Source organism: Falco rusticolus, chromosome 3 (assembly GCF_015220075.1).
Source record: "Falco rusticolus isolate bFalRus1 chromosome 3, bFalRus1.pri, whole genome shotgun sequence".
Taxonomy (NCBI): domain Eukaryota; kingdom Metazoa; phylum Chordata; class Aves; order Falconiformes; family Falconidae; genus Falco; species Falco rusticolus.
In genome coordinates, this window is record NC_051189.1 from 152,731 (window position 1) to 168,852 (window position 16,122).

The 16,122-nt window shown below is 42.3% G+C and overlaps 1 protein-coding gene across 8 annotated transcripts in view; it reads left to right on the top strand.

The window, feature by feature from the left end:
- The first annotated feature begins 3,118 nt into the window (after positions 1-3,118).
- PHF20L1 (PHD finger protein 20 like 1) overlaps positions 3,119-16,122 on the top strand; it is a 61,484-nt gene continuing 48,480 nt past the window's right edge. For 3 of the 8 annotated variants that reach the window (XM_037378628.1, XM_037378633.1, XM_037378634.1), the window contains exons 1-5: positions 3,120-3,317; positions 4,468-4,573; positions 12,880-13,051; positions 13,201-13,285; positions 14,071-14,159. In XM_037378628.1, coding sequence (XP_037234525.1) covers positions 4,491-4,573; positions 12,880-13,051; positions 13,201-13,285; positions 14,071-14,159 — 429 coding nt within the window. In that variant the 5' untranslated portion in view covers positions 3,120-3,317; positions 4,468-4,490. Of the gene's footprint in view, positions 3,318-4,467; positions 4,574-12,879; positions 13,052-13,200; positions 13,286-14,070; positions 14,160-14,771; positions 14,872-16,122 lie in introns of those variants that run through there. The other 5 variants (XM_037378627.1, XM_037378629.1, XM_037378631.1 and 2 more) reach the window with 4 other exon arrangements.

Consider the following 16,122-nt stretch of genomic DNA (forward strand, 5'->3'; position numbering starts at 1 on the left):
AGCCTCACAGCAACTAACCAAAGAGGATGGGTTGACCTCAGACAGCAGCCAAACACCCACACAGCCACTTGCTTACTCCCCTCGCAGTGGGACAGGACAGAGAAGAGGAAGAACAGAAATGAGAATGTTTGTATATCCAGATAAGGACAGTTTCGTAAGTGAAGGAAAGCAAAAAAACCCCAACCCTAAATCAAACACTTCCTCCCAGCCCCCTGCCTCCTCAAGTAATGCAAAGGCAATTACTCACCACCTCCCATCAGCAGACCCAGGCCCAACCAGTCTCCCAGCAATGGACACCTTGGAAGACAAAACCCTCACCATTCTTATTCCTCTGCCCCAGCTTTTCTTGTTGAGTTTTTCATTTTCAGCATAGAATATCCCTTTTCCAGTTCAGATCAACTATGCTGCCTGTGTCCCCTCCCAGTTTCTTGCCCACCCTCAGCCTACTTGCTGGGGGTGCAGACTGGGAAAAAAAAAAAGAAAGCTTTGATGCTGCACAAGTGTTCAGCAATAGCCAACACACCGGTGTGTTATCAGCACTGTTTTAGCCAAAACTCCGAAACATGGCCACCATACGAACATCTATGAAGAAAGTTAACTCTATCCCAGCCAGACACAGTCCAATCTCCACCCCTTGCTTTCACAGCATGTCTACCATACCCAGGTCCTACACTCTCCAATACATTCCCATCAATCATGGATGCCTTCTCATCCTTTGACACAGATATCATTCCCTTAATCTGTGGGACATCCTCCAAATGTCCACAGAAGTCCAATCAATTCATTTGGTCCATGACTTGTGCTTCACGAAGCAGCTTTCCACTTCAGACGGTGTCACACAGTACAACAGGTTCCACTGGTAAACAGAGCATTTTCACTGCAAAAGCAATGCTTTTCACTTTCTGCTTATTTATTATACTCTTGGGCCCGAGCCGCCACCTCAGGTGATGCTCTGAAATCTCTGCCTCCTGGCCAAACTGTGATCTCTTCCAGGATTCATGGGCACTGCAGGTTCCCCATTTGAGCCCACTGTGTGATCAGTGCTACCCACTTACTCCACATAGCTTCGCTTGCATAAGGTACAGAGGGGACCCTACCTATGAACATCCAGCACAGCACAAGTACCTCAGACCCTTGATACCCCCAGTTCCCACAACCCTGTATGTTGATCTTGGGTCTCTCCAGGTGTTTTCTGACAGAGGCTCCAGGTGAGGTCATGTTCCCCTGTCTGGACAGGCCTAAGGGCTACCACACAAACTGTACTGTCTGTCCTGCTGCTCTTTAGGGATGCGGGTGGGCTGGCCATGCCGGAGGGCAGGTGCCCCCCTGCCCGCTCTGTCCCTGCCCTCCTCAGCCGGGCAGGGGGCAGAGAATGTAACGACAGGCCCGTGGGTCGGGGTGGGGGCAGGGAGAGATCGCTCCCCAGTGACCGTCACAGGCACAACCCAGGTCTGCCCCGGGGAAAGTCAGAGCGGGCCAGTGAGAAATAAACCCGACCCTCAAAGCACCTTCCGCAGCGCTCCCTTCTCCCCGGGCGCAGCTCGGCTCCTGCCCGTCCCTGCCCCCTCCCAGCAGCAGCACAGGGCTACGGGCACTGAGGGCCGCGCTCAGCTTCTCGCTCCTTGTCTCCCCCGCTCCTCGTTCCTCTCTTTCCCTGCCGCAGCGTGTCCCCCCCGCGGGCGCAGCCCCCCCGGCCCAGCCGGCCCCAGCCCCCCCGCCCCCGGGGGCACAGGCCCTGCCCCAGCCCGGCCCCAGCCCGGGCTCCTCCCCGCGGGGCCACAGGCCCTGCCCGGAGCTGCCCCGGCGCCGCTGCCCGCGGGTCACAGCCCCCTGCGGGCACCCCCTGCCCCGGGGGGGGCCCTGCCCGGGCTGCGGGGGGGGAGCTGCTCCCCCGGGGGCTCCGCGGGCCGGGGGCGCCGCGGGCTGGGGGGGAATCTCTGCTCCGGGCCGGGAGCGGCTCCGGCCCCTCCGGCGCTGCAGGGCAGTTTCTCTCACATATTCTCACTCCTCTCTTCAGCTCAGTTGTGCAGCATTTTTTCATCTTCTTAAATACGTTATCCCAGAGGCACTACTGGCTGGCATTGGCTCCACGGACATTCTAGCAGCTTCTTACAGAATTTGCCACTGTAGCTCCCCCATTACCAGAACCTTGCCACCCAAACCCAATACACTTGAACAAGGTCTTCTTTCAGGTTACTCAAGAGAGGACTCACAAGCTGACAGTGAGCCAGAACATGCAGTCTCCATACACCCAGTATGCAAAGGAAAGCCTTTTTTTTGTTAGCTGGTAGAAACTTGACTGTTGTCTTAGCAATCGCATCCATGGGGATGTGATGATGCTGGTCTTGCCGTAACAAGAACATTGGCAATATCTATCCAGGAGAAAAGGAGGAAGGGCTCCATGAGATGGTTCCCAGAGTTCTGGAATGGCTGCAATGCAGGGGCCAAATGCCAGGCTTGGCTCAAGGCCAGCACTTTGGCAAAAGCAGAACACAGTGATAAGCAGCACAGCCAACAGCTAAAGCTAACAGCAGCTATTAAGAAGCCTTGAGAGTTTGACCTTCAGCAAGAAAGGGAGCAAGTAATTCTCCACCGGGAGAAGCAAGTAGCAGCCAAATAACAGCCATAAGCCCAGTCTGGCACACCCAGACCAAGCCTGTTACTATCTCCAGCCCCATACCAGGTTCTTCGAAGGGAAGGCAACAGGTTGGCCCCAGCAGCAGCCGAGCACCCACCTAGCTGCTTGCTCCCAACAGGGAGAAAACCTGGGGGCTGAGATAAGAGCAGATATCTCTGTGGGCAGGGAGGTAAATACAGGCCACTGCCGTGTGCCTCCACCAGCTGACAAGCACCCAGCCAGCTGCCGGCTACCGCCACTCCACCTGCCACCTCAGCGGCTACTCGTCTCCCTTCCTTCCCCCTCTGCCCCGTTTTTATGGCCGAGCTGGCGGTGTGGGCGGGCGGACCGGCCTCGCCTCACCCGCGGCCCCCGCCCCGCGGCCCCCGCCCCGCGGCCCCGCAAGTGCCGCGCACGCGCACCGCTGCTTCCCTTTGTCTCCCTCGTTAGGCCGCCCCCCCCGTCAGGCGGCGGAGGCTCCGCAGTCACGTGGCGGGGGCGGTGGCATGGCGGCGCCGAGCCGCGCCTCGCGGGCCTGTCGCGGGGTGGTGACGCGCCGGCGGGGCGCGGGGAGGATGGGGCTGTGAGGGCGGCCGCCGCGCCGGACACCCCGCGCCGCGCCGAGCGGGAGCAGTGGGCGCCGTGCCGGGGCTGTGGGTTGCCGCAGGCCCTGCCGCTGCCTTGCAAGTCGGAGGAGACGGTAAGGAGCGCGGAGAGGGCGCGGGCGGCAGGGCGGGCGGCTGCGGGCGGTGGTCCTCTCCGGGCGGGCCCGGCGCGGCGCGGGGCTCCGGCGCCCCCCTCACGGCGCCCGGGCTTGGCGGGGCGGTGCCCGCGGTCCTCCCCGCGCTGGGCCCTGCCCGCGGGCCGGGGGCGTCCGGTGGGCCGCGGCCACTCGCGTCTTCCCCTGGGCCTGGGGGAGCGCTCAGCCCTCGCCGGCCGGGGGCCCTCCCGCGCTCCGAGCGCGGCTGGGCTGGACCCCTTTGTGTCTTCCGTGCTCGGCAGCGGCATGGGCTTCCTTGGGTCGGCCGCTGCCTGCGAGGCAGTTGCCCCGGGTCGCCTTCGCGGCGCTGGCGGAGGAGCCTGGCTTAAAAGCGGGGGTCCGGGTGCCGCTCCTGCCGCGGTGCGGACCGGGGCGGCTGTGGCCTTGCAGCCTGGCACCCTTGCTTTTCAGTCGGCATGGGGCAGGCGCCTGCGGCCCCGACGGCTGGGGATGGTAAAGGTAGTACGTCAGAAAGTCACGGTAGTAGTCGGACAGAGAAGTGATTTATTTGGACGGTGATTGAATTACCAAAAAACCATTACAAGGCATTTGCGAATGGAACTTACTGAATGCTATGAATGAGATTTCGAGTGTGTAGAAAGACAGAAGATGGCCTTTTTGCTTGTTTATTTTTGGTTTTGCTAACCTGTCTTACTTGTCCTTTAGACCGTGTTTATGTTTAAGTTTATGCTCTCGGTAAGGTAAGTTTTTCTTTTGACCTTTTCCACACCAGAGGAGAGAACACACGTTGACTGTTAACTCTTACAACTATACTCCAAATGGATGTCCAGTAATTACAATGTAGTACAGTTCTAGAGATGGGCACAATGTTTTTTTAAATTTTTTTTACCTAAGATTGATAAGTGTTTTTTATTTGGAAGGGAAAGAAATCTGAGTAAAAATACGTAATTTTTTTTTAATGCCTTCTTTGGACCTTGGTTATACTTTTGAAAACCAAACAGTTAATGGGAAGTCAGGATAGAAATTTTGCATCATTTTCCACCCTTCAGAATATGTTTGTTGTCAGTGACATGTTTTAGACACAGTATCTGTTTTAATATATATATTTTTTTTTATTCCTCTCCAAAAGGTAGTGAAAAAGAAAATACCAAGATGAGTAAAAAGCCTCCAAATCGTCCTGGAATCACATTTGAGATTGGTGCTCGTTTGGAGGCACTGGACTATTTACAAAAATGGTATGGAAGACATTGTGCAATATTCACTAAGAACATAATTCTTTTGTGTATATTGTGTGTTTTGATGTCTAATTATAAAACTTAGCGCACCTATTAACTGACTGTTTCACATGTGAACTTTTTGAATTTCCACATAAGTCTGTTAAAACTTTTAGCTTTTAGGAAAATATTCTGTCTTCAGGAATGAAAACAAGCTTCTCTACAGGTTTTCATTTGTTTGCTTTTAGGTGCTTTTGTACAGCCACAATAAGCAAAGAGCATTTCCAGAGTAGTGTGGAATCAGTGTGTTAACGTGGCAAACTTCTGTGACTAAAGACTTACTTTGTTTTAGTTTGAAAGTGTGCAAGTGAATTTGTGTTGTATTCAGTTACTACACTTCACAGGTTTACAAAACTGATTTTAAAAAAAGAAAACATCCTTAATCAGAGATCATGGAATAGGCGAGTACTTCTGTATTCTGTATCAAACAGTTAGAGGAATGAAGTGCTTACAGCTGTGACTCTGCAACCACCCAGTCTTACTGTGAGTTGGTCAAGACTATGAAATGGAAATTTGTGGGCACATGGACCATACTACACAGCATGTGTACTGTAAAAGGAGCTGTTCTTCCAAAATAAATTTAGTCAATTTTATTAATGCAAGTGTGCTAAATACTGGCCATGCTACTTCAGTTTGAAAAATCCCTGGTTTTGTTGAAGCAGATGGCTGGGGAAGCTGATGCTTCTACCCAGAAGTTTTTTCTTAGCTGCTCTCTGGTTAATTAGGGCTGGGAAATGTAGTGGCCTGTACCTGGTTTTTTGTTGCATTCCTGGAGAGCTAAGCATGTTCACGTAAATAACTGATCCTGCTAACTCGCAAGTTATGTGATAGAGAAGTCTGTGTATTATTTACATATTTACTGCAGTAGTTACATGCTCTGTACAAAACTTTGGGTTATTTTTTTTTTTATCTGTAGAGCTTTGATTTTAATTATAGCAAAAGCATCTGTTATAATAAATGGATTATTCTGTAAACCATATTTTCCTTTAGAGCCCTTGTTCTTATCTGTTGCTGTAGAGTTGGTTTTGAATATACAGATTTTATAACTGAATGTCAAGATCAGGAAACTGAATAGTGCTATAAAAATAATTTCAGTAGAACTTTTGATAGCATCTTCTGTGACTAGAGATAACTGGTTAATGTAGCTAGGTAACAAAAGTTAATATGTAAAAATAGCTTCAGCTTAATTACAACAGTAAAAGATCACTGATTATCCAGTGTATGGTTTATATTGCATCTGCCCAGCCTTTTCACAGGAAAGGGTCACTCGTCAGTTCTAGAGTGCTTGTCTGGGTTTGGCCTTGTCAGGCATGGACCCTGTCAGAAGCTCTGCAGCTGAGTTGCTTGGTATTTTCAGGCAGAATAGAATTCATCCTGAGCTTTCTAGGAATTGATTCATCATCTAGACCACCAGGTAAAACAGGTCAAGTTCATATGCATTTAAACTTTTGTGTGCTATATACAGGAGCAGAAAGTTAATATTAAAATTCTGCAGTTAGAGCAATGCTGTAAACAGGACTCTGTTTAAAATGAATTCACATTAATGTACATAACTGAAGACCTTTTTAGAGAAAGCCTACTGTTACATTATTGTTAGGGTGACATTGGCTGGAATAATACGAGTTTTTTTTCCCTTAGCTGTCAGTTGCATAAGGGGGTGGTGGATGTTTTTAAAATTCTTTCCATATATAAGCTGTATGCATTCCCTTCATCTGCAGGCAGAGAGACATACTTTGAAGAAGATAAAGTTCCTGAACTTACATGAAATCTCTTTATATTTTTTAACAAAACCGAAATTGAAGAGCAGTCATATTGCTTAGCTCAGTCTTTATGCAAGTGACAAATTGAGAACACTTGCTGAAAAATAGCCTTTGAAAGGGTTTTACTTCTCTTGTCTCCATTTTTCTGAAAGTCTGCTGTCATTTAAAGATCCAGTGTTTTCATGACCAGTTAAAGCGTTAATGAAGGCAGGCTTCTAGATGATGGGGAAAAATATATTAAAAGTGTGTTTGCTTTCTGAGGCACTTTTGCAGGTCTTAAATTTTCATCTGCGTAGCAGTTGCTGAAATTCATCTCATGGAATCTGGTGTTTTGTTTGATTTCTGTAAAATTTGGAGAGGGTATTGTATGCATTGACTGTTGCTTAAAACTCCTGTGGTTATAAATGAGGAAGTTTTTACAGACACTGTTTGGGTCACTGATATAATTTGGCGTGTGTGATCATGGAGCAGAAGAAAGCCTGATCAAACTCATCAGCAAAGACAGGCTATTAATGAGCATGTTTGGTGTTGCTTTATTGTGGAGGTAACTGCAGTTGCTTCTGTATGAAGTGCAACAGTGTACTGTTGCAGTGGACATCATCTTACATAATAAATTTGTACCACTTGTTAAATTGAAATTCACTAAAGCAAACTATGAAATGCGGCTCTAATTGAAATCAATGTGACCATCTGTCAGCAGATAGTAAATGAGATGGATTGACTGGTAACAGAAAATTATTGAAGATTTATGTGATGATTAGAGGCCTGGACTGTGTGACCTGTGAAGAAAGGGTGGGAAAACGGGGCTTGTTTAGCTTGGAGAAGGCTTCAGGGGATCCACTAGCAGCCTTCCAGTACCTACAGAGATACCATCAAGAAGGCTTAGCCAAACTCCACAGTGGTGCGTGGTTAGAGGATACTAGACAACAGGCACAAGTTGAAAAATGAGACATTCGAGCTAGGTACAAGGAGAGTCTTTTAAGCTATGGGACAGTCAAGCAGTGGATCAAGTTGCCCAAAGAGTTTGTGGAGCCTCCAATGCTGGAGGTTTTCAAGACTGGGCTGGGATAAAACTGAGAAATTTGATCCCACAGCTGACCCTGCTTGGAATGGGAGGTTGGACTAGAGGCCTTCTGAGGTCCCTTCCAACTTGAATTATTCTATGGTCTTACACAAAAAACTGATATATGTGCACCCCCTCTGTGCCTCTCACTGACAAAAGGAACAGCAGTAAAACTGTACATAACTGCAAGTACGTGCCTATGTGTAAAACTGGTTTTTAAGCCTTTAGCTTCTACAACTAGGACACAGTCTCTGCAAAGCTGATGTTGTTAAAGATGTATCTCTTTCTTTGCCCCCTGTTTCCTTGTCTCTTGTGTCTCTAGCTTTCTACTGGTTGTCCCATAAGTACCAGATAATGCTTTGAAAAAGGAAAATAACAGGGTTGGATTTTTTGTTTGAGACCATAGTCTTTCTTGATCTAAACTATGTTAGGCAAAGAAGGAAGTACGGATACGTTGGGTACATCGTCCTTGTTACAGTTCTGAAATGGAAGCAGCTCGCTAAAATGTTAGTTGTCAGAACAGCAACACTTTGACTTGGTGTATTTGATTATCTGGATGGAAATTTATTTTTTTTCTTCAGTATGGAGGTGATCTTACTTTGTGCAGTCCTTGCTTTGGATTTCAGTTGACTGGGTTACCTGACAGCGAGGTATTTGAAAGGGCTGTGAAGACTCTACTTTATAATGATATAATACAATACACACAGTAAAAACCGGGGAGTTAGAAATAGGCGTTCACAGATTTCACGGATACTGGAATACTATTTGTGGACAAGTCAGAATGGAGGGTTTTGGTTTTATATCCTTTATGAGGTAGAAGAAAAGACTTCTTATACCATTATTGTGAAGGCAGAAATTATGTGTCTGTTTCTAGATTTTGTAGGTGCAAATTTACAGACATTTTTGCAACCTTTTTTACAGTTTGAAATAACTTGTCCCACCTCACAGGGCAATTTACCAGTTCTTGGTCACTTTTGAAGGGTCAAAAGGAAGATGATGATGTAAAAATGAATAATACTGTCCCTGTGGCCATTAACGGAATTCAATGTATTAACATTGAATACATTGGAGAAAACGGTTCTTTTTTAGGCTTTTTTTTTACACTGTCAAGAAATGAAACGTGCAAATTTCCCATTATTTTTTCCTATAGAAATGTTGGAGAATTATTATTATTTTCTGATCAGTGTAAATTTTGTAAGCCATATTAAATTTTGCAGCTTTACAATAATCTTCCATAATTCTTACGGGTTAGAATCACTGGAACCTGAAAATGGAGAGCATGGAATACGTAAACTGGGCAGATACCATCAGCTAACATAATTTTCCTGTTCTCTCCTTAAAAAACAAGAACAAACCCACCTATAATTTGAATGAGACTTTATTTGGGATTATTAAATATTATTTCCAACACGCTATTAAAAAGCCACACCCAAAACTTGCAGGTTATTGTTTCTTTCTGCAAAAAGAGTACTTTCATTATTGACCTGGAGTGTGGTGGTCTGGTTTGGTTTTGGTTTTGTTTTTTTTTTCCTCAATTTTTTGGAGTGTATTTTTCTGGTTTGAGCTGAACAAATGCTGGCAAATCTATATACTTCTGATCACTTAGTGTGGAGTACTTGCTGGGGGGGAATGGGAAGAATTAACCTGACTGGAATGTTGTTTGGGCTTTAGACATCATCATGCTTTGGCACTGTAAAAGTGATGATCATATTCCCCTTTGTAGTACTTCTTCACAGTGCCTACATGTACCTTTGCGATGGAAGGAAGTTCTACATAAAATTTCTCATGTGAATGAGATGTAACCATCTTCATATTATTCTTCTTCCAACAGAATAAATATAAATATTGCTCTTAGCCATAGTAGAAGCTTTCCTATACACATTGTTGCTAAATTCTGTAAAAAGGTATATTAAAAAATTTATGTTGCCGTTTTATGTTTCATTAGAAGGAAATGCATACTTGCCTTTGAAATAGTTACATAATTCTGTGATTTATGAAATTGATTATTCTTAGTAAAAGTGCAAAACCTATAACGCCAGAAAAATGTTTCTGTGTGGTGTAAAATTTGTAGTAGTAAATTCTGCAATATGTATGCTCTGCTCTTTTCCACTGTGGGATCAGTATTGTGAAATATTACTGTTTATACATATTTGTGGCACATTATGTGGCTAAATTTAGTGGATATTGAGACTCATAGCTTGTTGCTAAATCCATACAAAGTTATTTTTGTGTTGCATAATAACCCATTGTGTATAACTTGGGTGTCTACTATAGTTCAGAGGTCTGCAAATTGTTCCATGTCTGAGGATTGGAGTTGAATGCAGGTTTTGGCAGCATTCATCTTGCAACCATTGTCCTAACATCCATTGAAGAAACATGAATTATCAGAATAAAGCCGTTATATGATGATGTGATTATTGCAAGATTAAACTGTGCAAAACCAGTATCACTGGACTTTGATTCAGAGCTGATAATGACATTTTAAAAATAATTTGATACCAAAAATTGTATTTATCAAAGAGAAATTAATCAATAGATACCTGGTGCTGCATTTCCACTGTTGAATGATCCCTAATGAGACTTAATATTTTGCATATCACCTCTTATTAACTGATGTTAGTTTTGCTTTTGTATTCCCCCCCCCCCCTTAATCTCTTGATTCTGGGCTTGCAGAATTTTTCTTAAAACTATCTTCATTTTCATGTATTTGTCTCTAAACTGTACTCTGTATTTTCCTTCTCCCTCTTACTCAGTTTTCTCTTTCCAGGACGGTGTACCACGTTTTGCCAGATTATCCCTTCTATTGTCTTCTATGCACAGTACTTGGAATGATGACTTTGATGATGATGACCAGTGAAAGCTGCCAGCCATAACAACAATAAAAATGTAGCAAGGGAAATGCTATAGGGTAGCGCCGTAATGGGAACAGAATATTTACATTGTAGATGCATAGAAAACAAAGAATTTTATCTCTTGGTTGATGTTCCCTGAATTTGGTAAAATGGCCGTAGTTTTGCATCACTACCTGGCTGGCATGTGATAAACCTGAAATTTCCAACTGTAGTGAGAAAGAGCATCATCCTTCTTGTCTTCCATTTCACTACTACAGCTTCAGTGCTTGCACAGGAGCTGTCATTTTTGATCGCTACAAAGTGAGCCTCCTGTCCTCTTGCTTTTTTGGTTTTTTTCCTTCCACCCCTCTGTTAAATGCTTTGTGTGTCTTCCTTCTATTCAAAACGCTTGTGGGTAATATGGTTACTCACACACTTGCTGTAGGAACGGTAACTTTACTTTCTCCTCTGCTTTGCTACTCTTCCTGCTTTTTCTTGACACTTGCTGTTTAGATACAAGAAGTCTGAAATTGGAAAACTCAGTTCCAAAAAACTAGTAAGAAGTTTTATAAGAAAATTCCTAAATGTATCAACAGGTGGACTTGAAAGGAAAGCATCATCAGAGGCAGAACCTTAGGAAGGCCCTAAGGGTGACCTGCTTTCTTGAAGCCTTGTTCAAGTTAAACTAGGATGCTGATGATGGGATGTGGGTATTGACCTGGGAGTTTTACTTTCTGTTTTGATACATGTATCATCAGCTTCAGTGTTCTTGTTGGACTGTTCTTGTCAGTCTGCTTGTAATGGGAAAAGGGGGTTGATCTTGTTCCTCTGAAAAGTACCGTTGAGTTCTATCTTGAAAAAGATTTTGTTAGTAGGGTGGCAAATGAGAATCTGCGGTTTGAGACGAAGACATTGTGTGTTTTAAAGTTCAGTGAAAAGAAGTTGGGAACTTAAAGAATGGCTGTGAAAATATTTTGCATTTCTGAAATGTATGGGTGAGGGAAGTGCAACAAGAGGTTGAACTGTGTGCGTTCTGGTGTGAGGATGAAATGTGGCTGAAGCAGTTGCAGTAGTAACCTAGAAAATCAGGGAGTTTTTCCTCATTCGGCAGTTCCTGAGATACACAGATGTTGGGAAACCGTATGCATTACTGCAGCTGGAGCAATGAAGGAGCAAACTGAGATTGACACCTTTTGTTTTAATGCCTTGTTCTAGTCACCAGGAAATAGGGAAAGCCTGTACTTCCTGAGAACTCAACATAGTTCATAATCAGAGCATAGTGTTAAAGATTCCTTTATCAGCACCATCAGTATTTTGCAGAGAAAGTTTTCAAAATTGAGAATGTTGACAGGGTCCCTGTATGTGCCAGTTTTGTTTCTAGATGAAATTTGCAGGAGAAATGGAAATTTGTTGCTCAAGCCCTGATGTCTTACTATTGCTCCACAGTAAAACTTTCTTAGAAAAAACAGATTGCTTCTTAATGAAAGTGAAAGACAGCTGTCCTTTTGCTGTGCTCTTTCTTCTTAATATGTTTTGTTAACTTTAGACTGTCCTTGATATGAACTTGGGAGAAAATTTGATTAACTCCATTTTTTGGCGGGAGATTCTTTGCACTTTTGAATCCATTTGCATACTTTTGTGAAAGGCAGGAGCTGAATTCTGCCGCATTCCATTTTTTTCTGCATTCCATACAGTGAAAGTAATGGGATCTAATAATTTTTAGTGGAGAAAGTAGTGTGATGAAACCCGGTTGTGCCTTGCTTCCCTGCTACAATTTTGTGAAATATATCACTTTGGTGAAACAGGAATAGTAAGACTGAATGATAATCACTGAAGTTAAGAAGAATTTTTCATTCTTCCCTACAAATGAAATTTCAATGTTTATGGTTCCTAAACTGCATCTATGTCACACCCAGAATTAGATGCTTAAGACTCAATCTGGTTGCAGCTCAGTTGCAATTAGTTCTACTGAGCACATACAGGTTTTGCTAAGAGTAAAATCCACATGTTAATTAAGACTGACATTTATTTTAGTGCCTGTGGAGCTAGAGAGATGACTGCTAAAAATAGTTACTATGACTCAAATTTAATGGCAGTGAAATCATGGCAGCTGATCTATAAATTAGTAAGCTTAGAATAAGTAGGAATTCAATTGATTTCTGGGTCTGATTAGTTGCTTGGATTTGCCTGGAATCAATGGTATAGTTTGATGAAACATTTTGTATGATAAAAGTAATGAACGTACTCCTAAAACTATTTTATATCCTTTCCATCCCGAAGCAAACAAAAACTCTTACAGGATTTTGCTTTAGACAAACACAGGTTTTAAACTTGGTAAGCACAAACTTCTAATGCCAATTTCAAGCAGTTTTGGTTTAGGAGTTTGAGGCTTAATTTTGTGTATAATCTGACTGGGATGAAGCTGATGACATATCACCGATGTGTATAGATAACTCTTAAACTAAATGTTATACTACTATCAGTTCATTAAATACATCTTTTTCAGTCTTGAACTGTGTTAATATAACTTTCTGAGTGGTGATTTAAGCACTGTTGTATGCAAAAAAAACCCCGAAACCTTTGAGATTTATCAATTTACTTTTATCATTCAAGGTATCCATCTCGTATTGAGAAGATAGATTATGAAGAGGGGAAGATGTTGGTCCATTTTGAACGTTGGAGTCATCGCTACGATGAGTGGATTTACTGGGACAGTAATAGGTTGCGACCCTTGGAGCGACCAGCATTAAGGAAAGAAGGGCTGAAAGATGATGAAGAATTTGTTGTAAGTGGCACATTTATTTTGACACTTTTTTTTTAAACTGTCCTACTTGTTTTGCTATATTAAATCCCTCTAGCACATAATGTTTAATTCTTAATAGGAAAAAAAATGAAAATTATTATAATATTAATGACTACATTTGTATAAAATAGGATTTTAAACCTGGAGAGGAAGTCCTAGCTCGTTGGACAGACTGTCGGTATTACCCTGCAAAGATTGAAGCAATTAATAAAGAGGGTATGTATTCACAACTGGTGCACTGATAAAGACTGTTTGCATATGCTGTGCTGTAGCTGTGGTCTTGAAGTGACATGCATAAGAATTTTTCCTCATTGCATCAATACTAAGTGAAAATGTTTCTATTCTGCCAAATTTAGTAAGAGATTTGTCTTTTATCTGTGTGAACTTTAAAAATTGAAATTTCTCCTGGAAGGCAAAACGCTTAATGTTTCCTCAGTGATGAGAAGAACGTCCTGTGCACAGTTTTAAGACTATTTTGTACTATTGTTGATTTGGGCTAATACTGTTTTAAAGTTTTTGTAATTGTTTTAGGAATGGTAGGTCTCTTCTAAAGTTATGTTTATTGAAGAAAAAAATGGAAATGGGGAAATAAAGGAACACCTTAGATGCGATACATCACAATGGGGTGATATTTTTAATGAACCTATGTTGAAGTTGAAGGTTTTACTGTAGGATAAAGCAAACAAGAATTTGTAAATTGAATTGTTTCCCTATTGTGGCAACTTAATTCATTGAAATAATTATGTAATATTTATGATCAAAAGTGACACAGTAGCCTAAACATGCTTGAAATTGTCCAAGGGGACAAAGAGCAACAGTGTAAAAGCAGGGCTTCATTGAGGCTGTCATTTATTTCTTCTTAAAATTCTCAGTCTTGACTGTAGGTAACACCTGGTTACTTGGTTCATCAAGCCTACAAAACATTTTGCTAAAGCTTTCACAGTAACAAGGTGTGTTTTTTTTCTTAACTACTCACAGTGATTACATCAATCCTTTTCTAGGAACATTCACAGTACAGTTCTATGATGGTGTTATTCGATGTCTTAAGAGGATGCATATCAAATCTATGCCAGAGGATGCAAAAGGGCAGGTAAGAATACTTCAGGTATCTCTTTGTTAGGTTTTATTCAGATTTTTTTTTAAATGTCTTGATGTAGTAAAAGTGTCATCTAGTACAACTAGTTTTAGATCGCAGTCTTTATTCTAGGTCTTGCAGTGCCTTGCTTCACCAGTTTTATGGATGGTGCCCCAGAGTGTGCTGCTCAAGTAGTCTTGCCTCTATCTGAAATGCCTGGCTGCTGTACACTCCATTGCAGACTAATTTGTTCTCAGAGTTTTGTCTTGCAGTCTACAAAACCAGTGGCATGCAGAGACTTTTTCCTCTGGTGTCCTTTCAGGAAAAAGCTTTAGCTTGTTAATAGTCTGTGCTGCTGATTTTTTTTGATTTTTTTATTTTTTACCTTTTTTTTTTTTCTTTTTTTTTCCTTCCTCACCCTCTGCCCCATCTCTTTTGTTTGCTACTGTGGTAGCTTTTTGCCCATGTGTTCCTATTAACATGACTGTTCTGTTGGGGGTTTTCTTCCTTGTGTCAGAACTTTTGGGGATTCAGACAGATAAATATTTCCTTATCTCTTATAGTGTCCAGTTGCTGTTAAAGAAGAGATGCCGAGTAGAAGTTGAGGGAGGCTGTGAAGTAAAGGACATGATTTAGTCACTAGGCTTATCCTTACTTGCGAAACGAAAACAACATCGAAAACTGTTACAAGCATTGAGTGGAAATGCCGTTGCATGTATCTTGCATGGTAACTGTATTTTCATAGTTAATGAGAAAATACTCCACTGAAACTATTAGAGACTCGGCGGCAATAAAATGTGGAAAAACTGCTCTTACTTGCTCTGTTTTCTTCAGAGTATTCCTTCTGACTTGGCAAAAATAAATAATTAGGTATTACTTTTGTAACCATCCATACTGTGACAAGGACAGATGGATAAAAGAATTGGCTTGAAAACATTTCTGTGTCCTGGCCTCCAGATTACAGGTAGCTGTATACTGAGTTTGATCATCTACGCAGAGAACATTGGAACTTTGTGCAGGTGATACTGCACTATTTAAACTAAATTTCCTTAAAGAGATTAAACCAAAATCTGTAGTCATGCTAGCACTGTCTTCTTGCTGCAGTCTTGCAATAACTGTTGAATCAGTATGTAATATTTCAAACAATACTTTCAGTATGACAGTAAGTTAGCAGGCTAGAGTATTTCATTTTACTTCATAAAAAGGAAAACTTGGGTAATGTGATTGTGACTGAACTGAGATAGCCCTTCTGTGACAATGTTAAGAAGTCCAGTGCTTTTTCCAGGGAGCTATGTTGTGTCTAATCTTGAGTTACTATTCTTTGGCCACAGGCATTTTCAGCTTTAAAAAAAAATAGTAACTCTATTTCTTAGTAACCATTTTGACATCCAGACATGCTTGGTGGCAGTCCAGCTCATCTATTATTTCTGATTTTTCTCAGTAGTTACGTTGTCAGTCTCCTACATCTCAGGGGTTGGATGTGGGTGGCTTCAGTAAAGTCTCGAGAAAGAATAAGGGGGCCAAATTTACACTTTAGGATGGGTTAGAATTTTTAAGTTGTCTTGTAGCAAGAACACCACCAATTATGCTTTCTGTAATGCTAATTGTTACTAGTCATAGGTTTTCATTTTGAAAAATCAGAGATAGGTATGAAATTCTGTAGCTTTCAAAGGCAGAGATACTTTTTTTCTGCAACATCTACATCATGCTGTGGGTAAAATGTTTTTCAAAGTGTTTTTTTGTGGTATTTAAGAATAAAAGCGCAATCTTAAGATTTTGTTTGAAAATCAGGTATCTGAAACTAAGCTTTGTCTAAGCCTAGAACTCAAATGGATGTTTTTTGCTTTTTTTGCATTTATTATTTTATAACAAGACATTTACTAAAAATTATGTAAAGCTTAAAAAAAAATGCCAAGACTATAACTTGATTTGAAAAACAGTGGAGCAGACAGATCCAATGCTTCATGCTTAATTTAAA